The following is a 15,285-nucleotide window of genomic DNA, read 5'->3' as shown; positions in this document are numbered from 1 at the left end:
TTTGAAATTATCCAGGTATCAGAGGGGCATGGCAATGGATTTTGATAGCCAGAACATTATTATATCAAGTATTCCTGCAATTTATGGCTGAGTTCAAATATTTCACAAGGCCAATAAAAAACAGTGGAATAAAATCAAATCGTTATTTTATTTTAACTATTTTTAACAAGACTGCTGTCAGTTATGAACTCAGAAATACATAGATACATTCACATGCAGCTTACAGACAACACATAAGTTTTACATGATATGAAACTATAAGGTTTTTATGACAATCACAAAGGTTAGAGTTCATCCATAATATCTCAAAAATGTCAGTCAGTGACATTGATATTAAAATATCATGCTGCTAGCCTTATCCCAGATGTGCTGAAAACGCAGCTTCTTTACATTATAAAACAATATGGTAAAGATTGCTGACTTTTACATCATTTTGTCTCTGGTTGAGAGTTGTCTAAAAGGCTCTGGGGGTTGGAAGATCAATGCTCTTAAATTGGGGACATATGGTTTTAAAAAAGGATGGAATCGCCCCTGTTGGTATGTTGTAAAAGTTGTTATTATGATAAACTGTTTATCCTTTTCCTTTGAGAGCCTATGAACTGTTAATATAAACTATGTCTCACTCCATTGATATATATACATACATAAAGTATACATTGATTAAGTTCACAATCTGTACATTAAAACAGCAAATACATATATATACTCTAAGTTTACATGCTCACATGCAATACAGTGAGTCACAACACGGAGTGAATTTACTCACTTTCACAACAAGCTGTAAAAGCAAAAATCAAACAGGTATTAACTCAGATAACTATGAGTAAAAATGAAATGTTTCACACCAATGATATGGAGCCTATATCTTTCATACGAGATACAGCAGTAATTTCACTCACTAAAATCATATTTATTCTTGCAAGGAGATTTTTTCATTACAATACCTACCAATAATTTTGAATAATTAAACATAAGCAAACATAAATATATGTGAAAGGACTTTTTTCCCCTATGTATGTAAGCAACAAATTTAGTTAGGCCACAATCGCAAAAGAGTAAAGAGTTGTCACCCTTCCAGTAGAAATAAAATGTTTAACAAACTAATGTTTTAATTTCTCATTCCCAATAATGGGCTGAACTAAGTAAAATCTTTTCCCTTTAAGTTGAGTTTTCACGTTTTTTAACCTAACAATAAAATTCATACATGTATTAGGTTAAATAAAAAGATCTACTATTATTTAAGGTTTTTAAATGGCTTTTTCATTAATATTCTGCTGTGTGTCCAGTGGAAAAGTTAAACTAACCTTTCTCATGATTAATTCCTTCTTAAAAATTAACATGTGTCCCTAACTCAACGATATTATCATACAAAGAACTACAACTAGGTCAAACACCATGAAAACACCTTTGTATATAAGATTGAGATTTTTTGGCATTAAAACTATAGATCATCCAATATCAGTAATTGGCAGACATATGTAATGAAAACAGATGAGATATTTGTAGAATTTAGCACATCTATAAATCAGGTGAACTGGTCACCGACTGGGTGATAATAGGACAATAACGTCATTGGCAAATACATTCATTGCTTGCATTCCAACAGTTTGGCTTATGTCATAGTATTACTGCAAGTAGGGAAACATATAAAATGTACACTTTTCCTGTCTAACAGATTTTATTTCATATCGGTTGAGAATAAGATTCTCGTATTGGATAACAAGAGGTCACATGACATTCATTATTCTTCAGTAATAAATTCCATTGGTCATTAACAGTACAAAACGGACCAGAAAACCGGTCGTTAACGAACTTTTACATGATAATGACCGTTGGGGTGTGGTTTCCGTCTGATAATGACCGTTGGGGCGTGGTTTCCGTCTGATAATGACCGTTGGGGCGTGGTTTCCATCTGATAATGACCATTGGGGCGTGGTTTCCATCTGATAATGACCGTTGGGGCGTGGTTTCTCTGTTAAGAGAGATGTACCTTTTATAAAACATGTTCCTATATTTAATATTATATTTAGGTTGTTGAATTGTTTATTATATGTTTTTGTTAATTATAAAATTAAAGAGAACTTGATTAAGTATTTACTTACTGAAAAATTGCACTAAAATGAATGGCAGTATTACTACGACTGGTCTTCACTCTTTGCCATAGAAATCGAACAACTACTCAAGTTCGCTTTAGGTATTTTGAATTTATGAGAATTTTCCAAAACATGGTTTCTCAATGAAATAAACATAATAGTTCGTAAAAAACTGGTCTTTATCGTGATACATGGACTGCCCGTAGGACAGTGTTATTGACTGCGACAGCGATAATGACCTCGCCTTAGGCTCAGTCATTATCACTTTCTTAGTCAATACCACTGTCCTGTGGGCAGTCCATATATCACGATAAAGACTAGTTTTTCAAGAACTATTATATAAATACTAGATGTTCCTTATATAAGAGGTTCCTTTCAAATATCTCTATTAGGAAAATATTGTGATCTAAAAAAAATTACGATTTAAATATTGTTTTCAAAAGTATACATGTTTCTAATACAGATGAATAGGGGTAGTCATCAATTTTTATAAGAAGCTATAATTAAAACTATATATAATCTATTCTTGTGTAAAATTCCCAAAGGGATTATGTTTTATAGTATAAAAATCATGTTTCAAGTCTTTTGGCCACTGGCCTTCCTCATTTTTTATAAACTCTCTCAAATAAACTGTAAATCAATCACCTTTCACCTTTCACAAAACAGTAAAAAAATGCTTGTAGTTGAAAAAGATAAAACAGTAGCCAAACAGTCTAGTTTTTACCCCACAATAATAACTTATATGTAAAAGTATCTTGAAGACAGCAGAATATATATTTCCGAGATTAGAGAATTCAAAGCAAGATTTTCCATTAAGAGAATTACAAGAAGTTCAATGTTTGATTTCTCATGTGAGAATACCTACACTTACAAAGCAAATTATTTCAAAATAAAATCAATCATTTAAACAAAAATAGTACATAACCTGAAATAAAAAGATTGACAATCAATGGGCAGAGTTTAGAGGTACTGTGGATTCATTATTATTCGTTGGATACCAATTTTCGTGGATTTCGTGGGCACAGTCAAACCACGAAATTAAATATTCAACGAATGATATTTTTTCTATAGGTTTGTATGCAGACTTCAGCAAAACCACGAAATTAAATATCCGCGAATATGCAAGTTTTTCTTAATCCACGAAAATTGGTACCCACGAAAATAAATGAATCCACAGTAATACCTGAAGAAAAAGTAGTTCAGGTTTCAAGCTTTATGTATGCTAATTTTACAGGATTTAAAAAATATAAAGGTCAAGATGACATATGAATGATGAAAAATAATAAAATATGAGGGCTGGGATGTAATCCAAAACTGTGCAAGCTGTGAAATCATGCAAACACATCAAAATCAAGACTTACTTATTTTGTCGAAAGTTGTCTCCCATCTTTCTGTAAAGGTTTTTATTTCTGATCTTATTTTATCAGACGATGGCGATCTTTTGACCAGTTTTGCTGCCTGGATGTTAATTCTTTCAACTCGATCTTCATTGGATTTCATAGCTTTTAATTTTACCTAAAATACAGAATATATCCAATATAAACTCACATTATCCTTATTATAACATCTTCTTATTTTATATTACATAGCATAACATTTTTTTAACATAATAATTTTGAGTATTTTCAGTTTAATACAAGATGATGAGACTTGGCTCTTAAATGTTAAAGTAACAATAAAGGGAGGTAATTACTCCAAAATTTTAGTGCAACACAGCAAGATCATTGTTTTTTATAAAGTAAATTTTGATGATTTTATTATTTCAGTCTAACTATAATCAGTATCTACATTTCCGAAAATTGAAAAAAAAAGTTTAGAAAACAACCAAAAATTCTAACTAGTTCAAAATTTTGAGTAGTAATTAAAATATATAATTAATAGTAAAATTATCAATTTTGAAGGCAATCCATTCACATGGTTGCTAAAATGTGTTTTTTTTATAAAAAAATGCCACCACTTATAATTTTTTTATGTACTAATTTTCATGTTAGGTAAAGGAACTAACGTCAAAAACAATTACCATTACAGTAAAATAACTTACTCTGCATTGATCTATCTGTTTGGATATTTCTACAGCTTCCTCTGCCACAGATTCCACTGTATTTGCCCACTTTTCATAACTCTGAATTAATTCTTTCAGGGTATTCAACTCATTATAAAGTTTCTTTGTTTCTATATTTAAATCCACTTTGTTCTGTGTATCAGATAGCAGGTGATGTAAACGTTCCCATCTATTCTCCAGATCTGTGATCACCTTCGTAAAATTTGCATATGACTCCCCAGCTGAAAAATATATCCAAATGTTTAAAAAATTGTATTGCTTAAATAAATACTTACAAGTTAAATATTTTTAATATTATTCATTACCTAGTTGAAAAATGCTTGTTCCTTTTTTTTATTGAAATTAAAAAACTATAGTTGATATCAAAATTATACATATCTCACAAGTTGTTCAACTTAGTTCTCTTTTGGAAAATATTATCCCTACAATAGACAACTTTCGAGTTCGATGCATTTCTGTCAAAAACTCTGGTTTTAGTGAACGCCATTTGTGCGTTTAGGGGCGTTGTCACTTCCATTCCAATGTTGAGCGAGTGGTTGGAAAACTATAATTTTATATTATACTAATTATTCGGCAAATTGAATTCTCAAAATTGACAATCAGCATTGCTGTCATTAGTGAATTGTCATTAAGTACCTACAGAACAACTATTATTTGTAGTTTATCCTGCACAATGACCATCACTAAGAAGCTGGATGAACGTAAATAGTGCAGGGATACAGGTGACCCCCTCTATCTGGTAAATGACGTCATAAAGGCGCGTATAATTGAAGAGTTTTTTCCGGTGTCGAAAGTGGTCTATTGCAATATACAGTTAATATGGAGTTCTTATTGCCAGCATCATTGTCATTAGTAACCACTTACCAACTTTAAGTTCTGATATAACTGTCTTCCCCAACCTCACTGTTTTATTGTAGTCCATTTTGTGTGTTCTTATATCATTCTCTGTATCCTTAAAATAAAATTAAAATATGAATATTAAGATTTTTAATTCTTAGGAATTTTCAGATCTGCTTTATACGCATCTAGACTTAAGATAGCATGTAAGTAAGTCCACTAATTAGGTTTTTTTGGCATAATATTTTTTGGTTGTTTTGTAATCCTCAAATTTTAAATTAATAAGGAGTGTGTGTAGTATATTTGTATCTATAACAATACTTTTAGCTGTCAATAACGAGAGATGTGGGGAAAATGTCAATTAGACAAGTGAGCAGCAAAAGTTTACCAGTTATATTTAGCTAGAAGGCCTTGCAATGTTATCACTTCACAGAAATCCTTCCCATTTTATTTTCAGAATGCAATGTATGTAATTTTTAATTCTCAAGCTTGAAATAGACTCAATTTTCAAACATGAAATTTGCAGGTAATGAGTAAGAAGAGTATTTAAAGTGGAGGAAAAATGTAAGTTTAAACCATAAATCTGTTGACACTTCTTATTTCTAGTTATGAACAGAAAGTTTCTATCTTTACCTGAACAAGAACAAGTTGTTCTTCTTCAGTGAACTGGTCCTGGGGAGATACATCATCAGCAATGAGCATTTGGAGAGAAGATTCTGTCTTATCAAACCATTCTAGTAGTTTTTTAAGTTCATTTTCAAACTCTGTCTTGTTGATACTGTCTATTTTTCTTTTCTTTGCAGAAGAACTTGTTGGTGATCTTAATTTACCTTCATCAGAGAACTCAGTTATCATTTCTTTGGATATCTTACTAAATTCTATCCCGGATTCAGAAATCTGAAAATAAATATCAAACAATGTAAAACTGTAAAGAGTTAAATTTTGTGATGAATAGAACATATGTTTGCTTTTTTCCTATCAATCATACTGCTGTTCCTCAGACTAAATTTTAATAAAAAAGATATGTTAATTAATCTTGATCATAAAAACAGAAAAATGCTATTCTAATAGTATAAACAGTGTAATGAGTTCAATGAACAGATGGCATCTTAACTGCAATGTAGAATATTGCTATATGGTACCAAATTGCTTGAGACAATTGCATACTTCAGTTTAAAAGTTTATATGCATTCAGCCATTCATGAAAAATTGTTGGTGGTACAAGCATTTACTTTTAATCTAAATCAAAGGGAGATAACTCTGTACTGACCTTTTTACTTAATTTTTCCATCAGCTGTACAATTGCTTCCCATCTTTCCTGAAAACTCTCTAATTGGGAGGTAATTTTCTGTACTGCTTCGTCATTGTCTACACACTGTACAATATCCTGACCACATTCTGTCAGTTCATCAAATCTTCTTACTTGTTCTACCATATCAGTTTCTATTTGCTGTCAAATAAAAAAAACTTTTTGTTTGTTCTTTCTTTATTATGGTGAAGCTTTATCTAGAAGAAATCGTTTCAACGAGATCAGTTAGAATTTGCATTCTGTAAATCAACCCATTTTCAAACACGTCTGGCAATTTGAAAGGATAATGATCTTTAAATCTAGATGTCTCTACCTTGAACACAACATACCAATAGGAACTTTATAAGTTTGGTGACTTATAATAAATAAGTCAGTAAAAAGTAAAAGAATGAACAGGAACTGCTATCAATTCGCCTTTTCAGAATCTAATGGACTCTGGTAATCCCATTGTTCGTACACCAAAATTAAAATAAAGTTGCGTCATTGGTTGAATTTCCATTTCCGTTTTGGTATTATCCAGATGCATAAGATTCTGAAACAGTGAAATTCTGGTATACCTGATATTGACGTAGATAAAAGAGGATGGAGAAAATAAACCAGGACAACATTCCAATAACCCAGAACAAAAGTGCACACGCTGAAATGTCTCGCCTTCTATACTAATCATTGATATTATGTTGATAGTCCTAAGTATAAAGCTAAGCTTTATTACAACTGTCACATAAACTTAACATTAACCAAGATAACTAAACAAAGACCAATGAACCTTGAGAATGAGGTCAAGGTCAGATAAACCATGAAAGACAGACATGTACAGCTAACAATGCTTCTATACAACATATATAGTTGACACATTACTTATAGTTTAAGAAAAATAGACCAAAACACAAAAACTTAACACTGTGCAATGAACCATGAAAATGAGATCACGGTCAAATAAAACCTGCACGACTGACATAAAGATCATAAAATATTTCCATACACCAAATATAGTTGACCTATGGCATATAGTATTAGATAAAAAGGCCAAAACACAAAAATTTAACTATAAACACTGAACCATGAAAATGAGGTCAAGGTCAGATGACACCTGCCAGTTGGACATGTACACCTTACAATCCTTCCATATACCGAATATACTAGCCCTATTGCTTATAGTATCTGAGATATGGACTTGACCACCAAAACTTAACCTTGTTCACTGATCCATGAAATGAGGTCGAGGCCAAGTGAAAACTGTCTGACAGACATGAGGACCTTGCAAGGTATGCACATATCAAATATAGTTATCCTATTACTTATAATAAGAGAGAATTCAACATTACAAAAAATTTAAACTTTTTTTCCAGTGGTCACTGAACCATGAAAATGAGGTCAAGGACATTGGACATGTGACTGACAGAAACTTCGTAACATGAAGCATCTATATACAAAGTATGAAGCATCCAGGTCTTCCACCTTCTAAAATATAAGCTTTTAAGAAGTGAGCTAACGCCACTGCTGCAGCCGCTGAAGCCGCCGCCACCAGATCACTATCCCTATGTCGAGGTTTCTGCAACAAAAGTTGCAGGCTCGACAAAAACTAAAAGACATCTTCAGTAACAAGATAGCAGGATTGGTTTTTATTTGTAAAATTGTGTTCCTGATAATGGTTAAAGGTTTTATCTAGTGAATATGCTGCTATTTTATTTAGAACAGCAGTAAAGATACGTCCTGTGATTTGTATAGATATTAATACTAAATAAATGATTTAAGTGATTCTTTCTATTAAGTTTCATGCCATGCTCTATGCTCATTTTAGCATGGGTACGCAGAATAGTTGTCATAATCTTTATACCAAGCATTAGCCTTTTACCTTCAAATCTTTAACTTGTGTTATCATCATATCTGAATCAGATAAATCATACTGCTGAAACTTCTGTAAGATAGCCTCTTTCTGAGATAACCAATCAGAGAACTTTGTTTGTTCATCAGAGAAATGTTGTAGTTTGAGCAGAACATCCTGCAGGAGGAGCCACTGTTGTTCTGTCCATGTACAAATTGATGCCCATCTCTTGCCTAAATGTTGAAGTTGTGTTTCCATTGCTTCACAAGCTGAAATGCAAGAAAAAAATTGAAAATCATAGTACATGTATTAAGTTTCAAAGACACACTTTATCCAATGGCAAACATTGTAATCCGGGAAACTAAGGGAATACAAAGTATTTCTCTGCTTACTTTCAGTTATTCAAACATGTCAACTTTTCAATATCTCCATAATTCATCTAATCAAAATGTTATAAGTGGTTTGTAAAAATTCTAATTAACTATGGTCTTAAATGAGTAAATATGATCTGAAATATGGTTTTAACTCCTTTAAATGCATCTTTTGAATTTTAGTACATGTATATACAATATTAGGTCAATGTCAGAAAAAGATCAACTTTTTTGTATGAGGCTGAGAAACTGGGAAAGGGCAAGGTTCTACCGAGCCTTTCCCCAGTTTTGCGCCAAGTACAAAAAAGTTGATATTTTTCTGACATTGACCTAATATTGATTTTATACTGCAACTTAAATAAATGAATTCATAGCTATTTAATTTGTAACACAAATTTCAAACTTATTTTCATACCTTAATGAACCCATGACAGTATAGAATAAAAAGCTGCACTTTAGCGCATGATACGCCCGTTGTTTGAAAGACGACGGGCGTATAAAAATGGCAAAAAAGACTACAATGACAATGAGGAGCAGCAAGAAGATAACAGGGAAAGTGAAGATGGTGAAAGTGACTCTACTGAAAGTTATGATCTAAATGAGGAAGTAGGTGATGAAAGTAAGGATTTCATTGACGACAGGCGTATAAAAATGGCAAAAAAGACTACAATGACAATGAGGAGCAGCAAGAAGATAACAGGGAAAGTGAAGATGGTGAAAGTGACTCTACTGAAAGTTATGATCTAAATGAGGAAGTAGGTGATGAAAGTAAGGATTTCATTGACGACGGGCGTATAAAAATGGCAAAAAAGACTACAATGACAATGAGGAGCAGCAAGAAGATAACAGGGAAAGTGAAGATGGTGAAAGTGACTCTACTGAAAGTTATGATCTAAATGAGGAAGTAGGTGATGAAAGTAAGGATTTCATTGATGATGAAGATAAAGATTTCATTGATGATGAGGAGGCCTCTTCTGAGAATGAAAATGAGGATTTTTCTGATGATGAGGACAGTGATTACAGTGAAGAAGACACTGATGATTAAACCTAGTTCAGCTTTTCAATATTTAGCATAAAAAACAAATATCATTAACATTGGCATATAACATAGAAGTCTTCAATGCAATATAAGGAAAGTGATATATGATTATGGGTTTTAGTAATTCTATGGCTGATTTCCAAATTTTATAGTAGTTTGAAAGAAGGTAATTTTCTGGGGGTATATTGCTCATAGTTAGATTCTGTTGAACACAGTAAGGAATCCATACTAAATTATACAAAGATGTATGCAAAAGTTGTTCAAATGGTGCTTAATATGGTGGATAATGATTATTACCTTTTTATTGTTTAGAATATTCACAAGATGATCATATTGATAAACGTTTAGGAGACTTGATTTCCCTATTTTTTTCATAAAATGACACCCTTTAACATTTAAGGAATATTTAGTCACATGTTAGGATTTTCATGTTGTCACTTGTTCACTTATTATGTGCTATTGTAGACTAGTTATGTTTTATAACATTTTTTATTGCGCTCAACCCTTCCACCGAAACCGAACTCTATAAAAAAGCTGCAATGCTAAGGTATCATTTGTGATTTCAATTGCAACCAATTTTAACAAGAGTAAAACATCCTATATGCAAAAACAGTATTTGATTTTTATCCATAGCTTAGATAGTAAAAATGTTATCATAAAATGATATATGCCTCAGGGAACAGTTAGTATCTCAGGGACTGCTAATGTGCTTTCATCCTTGCAACCATTCAATAATAGTACAAACGTATGACATTCATGGAACCTATTTTTTACAAGAAATTTAATGTTTTAAATTGAACTGAAGATTTTACAAATTTTATGTTTTCATCAGATTTTATTAAGTATTATTTGTTACATCAATAGATATAAACAATTCAACAAAGTTTCATGGACATTGGTGAAAGCCTTTTTGAGTTATTGTCCGAAGTGTTAAAAATCCTCCTTTTTTATGAATAAAGCCCCATAAATCCAAAACTTAAAATCTGAAATTTATAAAAATTGAAAGGGAGCTTACATCAATAGATATAAACAATTCACCAAAGTTTCATGGACATTGGTGAAAGCCTTTTTGAGTTATTGTCCTTAGTGTTGAAAATCCCCCCTTTTTTAAGAATAAAGCGCCATAAATCCAAAACTTAAAATCTGAAATTAAAAAAAAAACGAAAGGGAGCTTACGTCAATAGATATAAACAATTCACTTAAGTTTCATGGAAATTGGTGAAAGTGTTTTTGAGTTATTGTCCGAAGTGTGGACGACGGACGGACAGACGGACGGACGGACAACGGTATACCATAATACGTCCCGTCTAAAAGACGGGCGTATAAAAAGCGTTCAATGATGAAATTGACATTGCAAAAAATATAGCTGTGTTACTATATTTAGGAAATAAACACAACTAGTTGCAGTATAAATTCAGTTTATCGAGAGGATGATTTCAAAAGTCAGGCCAGCATCTAACATTGGGTAATCCTAATAAGTTGGCAGGTGTGGTTATTATGTTTCACCAAATTTCTTCACAGACCAGTTGTTCTATCTAATTTATACTAACATGAACTAAAGGAAGGCCACTGACATGCTAAATTAAATGTAGTATAGTAAAACGTCAAACTGTTTTTTTTTTTTAAATTTGAATCCACCTATATCATAGGATTACTTATAGATGGATAAATGCCCCATGCAAGCACTTAATAGCTGTGCAATATTGTTCTGATCTGTAATAAATTGATTGATTGATTGATGAACATAAATTGGCTTATGTTAGCACATATTGGCTGTGCCATGTCAAAGGTATATAGGAGCCAGTAATTCAGTGGTTTATATATTGCTGTGTATAATTTTTGTTTTTCGTTTGCTTTGTACGTAAATCTAGCCATTAGATTTCTCTTTTGAATTCTTTTACATTTCATTTATATTTTTCCTTTCTACACCTTATATAGCTTTCTATGCTGTTTGGGCTCATTGTTAAAGGCCATACAATGACATATAGTTTCTAACCTTCTGAGTCATTTTGGACTTTGGTGGAGACTCTCATTGGTAATCATACCACATCTTCTTTTTATATATACTAATTGTTTTGGATCTTCAATACAATTACTGACCTGATTCTGTATTATTGTCATCCACAATGACCACCATGTCATGTAAACTGTCAACTTTCTGTTGCTGCACATCTAATTCTTCTTGTAAATTCTGAAAAACAAGGATGATAATTGTGGTTAACATTTAAGGTTACAATACACCATTAGATTTTATGGGCGCAGCCATTTTATGAGCATAACATGGTATTCAGAATTAAAAGTATGGCTAATCCTGATTGGTCGATATGTGCGCCCGTTATTTTTTATTATTAGAGACTTTGTGCACTCTGCTTTATACAAAAGGCAAAATAAAAATTATTCCGTAGCCCTAAAGGCACTGAGATGACTTTTCAACGTTAGGACAAGACACATATTTTTAAGGGCAAAATTGATAGGCATGGGAGATAAGTACAAAATACACTAAGAAAAGCAACGCGAACCTATATTTTTTGGACCAAAAAATACTGTCCTAATAATTTTTCTTTGATTCTAGCAAGGTTTCGTTAAGAAAATCAACTTTCTAAAGTCTGTATCTCGAAAAAGGCTACCATTGTCGCCTATGGGGAAATTAATTGTTTATTTCAATCTATACAGCATCGACATTTCTTTATCATAGTGCTCAAAAAGTGTCAAAAACAGACATTTTACTTGACATTTGATGTAAAACCGTATTTTTTGGTGACAAATGAAATATTGATTATCTAGTTTTTAAGCTATAGTCTGTTTCATATTTGTATTGCGTTTTACCTTAGAAACAAGGGTGGGCTCAACTTTTGACTTACTGTGGAGCGAATATGTCATTTTTTGAAGTTCTGTTGATTTGTTCGAAAAGAGCAAGTACACATCTAGAGTTTGTGAATATAAATCGATTTTTAAACATAACAATCTTGACCCAAATGCTGTTATCGAAATTACCAAATTCAGCGAAAATGTACGGAAATGATCCCCTTCGAACATTGAAATGTTCACACGAATAACAAATAAAAGAATAAGAATAGGCATGCCATATTGTAGTTAACTAACAGTTATCGATGTTAAAACACAAATTTTTACACATATTCCATATTTTGAAATGCTATAGTCTGTTTCAAAAATGTACTTTTTTACGAAAATGGTTTCATTTAAAACTGTTGTTCGAAATTCACCGTAGTAGTTACATATTGGATTGGTTTTGGTATCAATATAATCAGTACTTGATGATATATAAAGAATCATTGGAGAAAGTAGGCATTATCTTCAGGCCCTTTTTAGCAGTACCGCATTTACTCAAAAAAACAGATTTTTTTTCTTCACATTTTTCGACTGGGGTCACCTCCGATAAAAAATTGTGAAAATTCAGATAGGATTGCCAGAACGTTTTAAAGATGATTTATTTGTGGCATATATATTTGTGCATCTAACGCACTATGAATTGCACGATACAAGAAAGTATTAAATACCGTATAGGTTACAATACACCATTAGATTTTATGGGCGCAGCCATTTTATGAGCATAACATGGTATTCAGAATTAAAAGTATGGCTAATCCTGATTGGTCGATATGTGCGCCCGTTATTTTTTATTATTAGAGACTTCGTGCACTCTGCTTTATACAAAAGGCAAAATAAAAATTATTCCGTAGCCCTAAAGGCACTGAGATGACTTTTCAACGCTAGGACAAGACACATATTTTTAAGGGCAAAATTGATAGGCATGGGAGATAAGTACAAAATACACTAAGAAAAGCAATGCGAACCTATATTTTTTGGACCAAAAAATACTGTCCTAATAATTTTTCTTTGATTCTAGCAAGGTTTCGTTAAGAAAATCAACTTTCTAAAGTCTGTATCTCGAAAAAGGCTACCATTGTCGCCTATGGGGAAATTAATTGTTTATTTCAATCTTAATTCATGAGATGATTCAATAATTTGAATTTACTAAATAGATAGTTTATGTTGAAGAAAAATAACTTTTGTTATTAATTCTTAAAGCTTTTGGTGTGAAAATTACACAGTTTACCTCAATTAATTTATATTAATGGGTCAGCTATAACATTTATTGTACTCAATGTTCTTATAAAATCTAAACTGACAAAAATAAATTATAACTTCTTATACAATTTCTTATTCAATTCATAGTTGTGAACTTCACAGTTTTCCAATTCTGAATTAAACCATATTTGAGTGGATCTTTTCCTCGTCTTTGAGATAAACAAACTATAGTTTTTCCTATCTCTTGCGTAACTTGTAGTAATATTTTATTGGCTTCTCAAAATTCTCATTTTGATTTGACTTTTGATTTAAGTGTCAAAACCAAAATCTTAGTGTAAGCTATCCTGATATTCCAGCACTATTGTCTAATATTTGATAAGGGCTATTCCAGAAAAAAATTGTATGAAGGGAGGTTGGAAGGCACATTATATTAATAATACATGGGTGATGGGTATCAGAGCAATTTTTCACACTATAATGCACTATAATTCTCAATTACAATTGTCTGGAAAAAAAAGTAAAATCACAAAAATACTGAACTCAGAGGAAAATCAATTCGGAAAGCCTATAATCACATGGCAAAATCAAATAACAAAACGCATCAAAAATGAATGGACAAGAACTGTCATATTCCTGACTTGGTACAGGCATTTTTAAATGTAGAAAATGGTGGAGGGTGCTGACAAAAACTGCCTTCCAACCCCCACATACATTTTTTCTGGAATAGCCCTAAGATGGGACACATGAATATCAATACTTTTGTTAACCTATTGCTTGTTGAACAAAATCTCAATTGAAAAATTGTTTGATAATTATGTTGTTATAAGAACTCGACAAAACAGAACAAAATTTATCTTTTTATTTTGTATTTTATAGGTTCCAAAATCGAAGTCTTATACATTGTACATGTAAATGTATACGTGAACTTGTGAAAAATTCTATCTGATACAGTTTATTTTTTTCCCTCGTTATATCCTAATTAACATTAATTTAAATACTGTAAATTCAGAGATTATGGCATGCATTTATAAATGAGTTTTTGTCAATTTAGGGTAAAATGCGATTTCAATTTTTGCGGTATTGAGAAAAAGCCTGTTTAAGTTGTTATCTTATAGTTTATTTCATTGTGTGTTGAATTGATGTTTGTTTTTTGTTCAATTCAGTGTTTCTGTTGTTTGCCTCTTGTAGTTGATGTGTTCCCCTGGGTTGTAGTCTGTAACCCTGATTTGTTTTCTCTCAATCAATTAATGACTTTTAAACAGCGATATACTACTGTTGCCTTTTTTTAAATCATATTTAAAAAATATCAAAATTTGAGTTTAAATTATTGTAATTACAACCTGTCACATTTTTCCCAAATAATAAAAACATCGCAAAAATTTCGAAATTTGCAGTTTAATTTTTAAAAAAGATTTCATTGTTGGTCAATCTGAACCCATCTGACCTTGTGACTAATTTTATGGTTGTCAGTATCTGATCACCTCTTTAGCTTTCCTTGCTGTTAGTCTTTCAACTACTTACCTTATGTTTTTCGATTTGTTGTTTAATTTCTGGCAGATCAGATCCCATTGGACCTTGTGTTTGAATTTGGTCCTCCATATTGGTCATCCATTCTGCAAGTTCATCAAGCTGCTTTTGTTGTAAGGTCATAAGAAGTTTCTGTAAACTAAAAAAAATAAGACGAAGGTAGTACAAAATG

General features: G+C 31.7%; 1 protein-coding gene across 7 annotated transcripts in view; it reads right to left on the bottom strand.

Annotated features, from left to right (window-relative positions):
• Nucleotides 1–15,285, bottom strand: part of LOC143048109 (dystrophin-like) — a 207,346-nt gene that overhangs the window by 126,875 nt on the left and 65,186 nt on the right. For all 7 annotated transcript variants that reach the window (XM_076221562.1, XM_076221566.1, XM_076221561.1 and 4 more), the window contains 8 exons: nucleotides 15,108–15,252; nucleotides 11,637–11,727; nucleotides 8,157–8,395; nucleotides 6,263–6,442; nucleotides 5,626–5,889; nucleotides 5,020–5,107; nucleotides 4,135–4,376; nucleotides 3,455–3,608 (listed from right to left, as the gene is read on the bottom strand). In XM_076221562.1, the coding sequence (XP_076077677.1) occupies nucleotides 3,455–3,608; nucleotides 4,135–4,376; nucleotides 5,020–5,107; nucleotides 5,626–5,889; nucleotides 6,263–6,442; nucleotides 8,157–8,395; nucleotides 11,637–11,727; nucleotides 15,108–15,252 (1,403 nt within the window). The remainder of the gene's footprint in view (nucleotides 1–3,454; nucleotides 3,609–4,134; nucleotides 4,377–5,019; nucleotides 5,108–5,625; nucleotides 5,890–6,262; nucleotides 6,443–8,156; nucleotides 8,396–11,636; nucleotides 11,728–15,107; nucleotides 15,253–15,285) is intronic.

This window comes from Mytilus galloprovincialis, chromosome 10 (genome assembly GCF_965363235.1).
Source record: "Mytilus galloprovincialis chromosome 10, xbMytGall1.hap1.1, whole genome shotgun sequence".
Taxonomy (NCBI): Eukaryota; Metazoa; Mollusca; class Bivalvia; order Mytilida; family Mytilidae; genus Mytilus; species Mytilus galloprovincialis.
The sequence above is the reverse complement of the archived record's forward strand: the minus strand, read 5'-3'. Positions and strand labels throughout refer to the sequence as shown.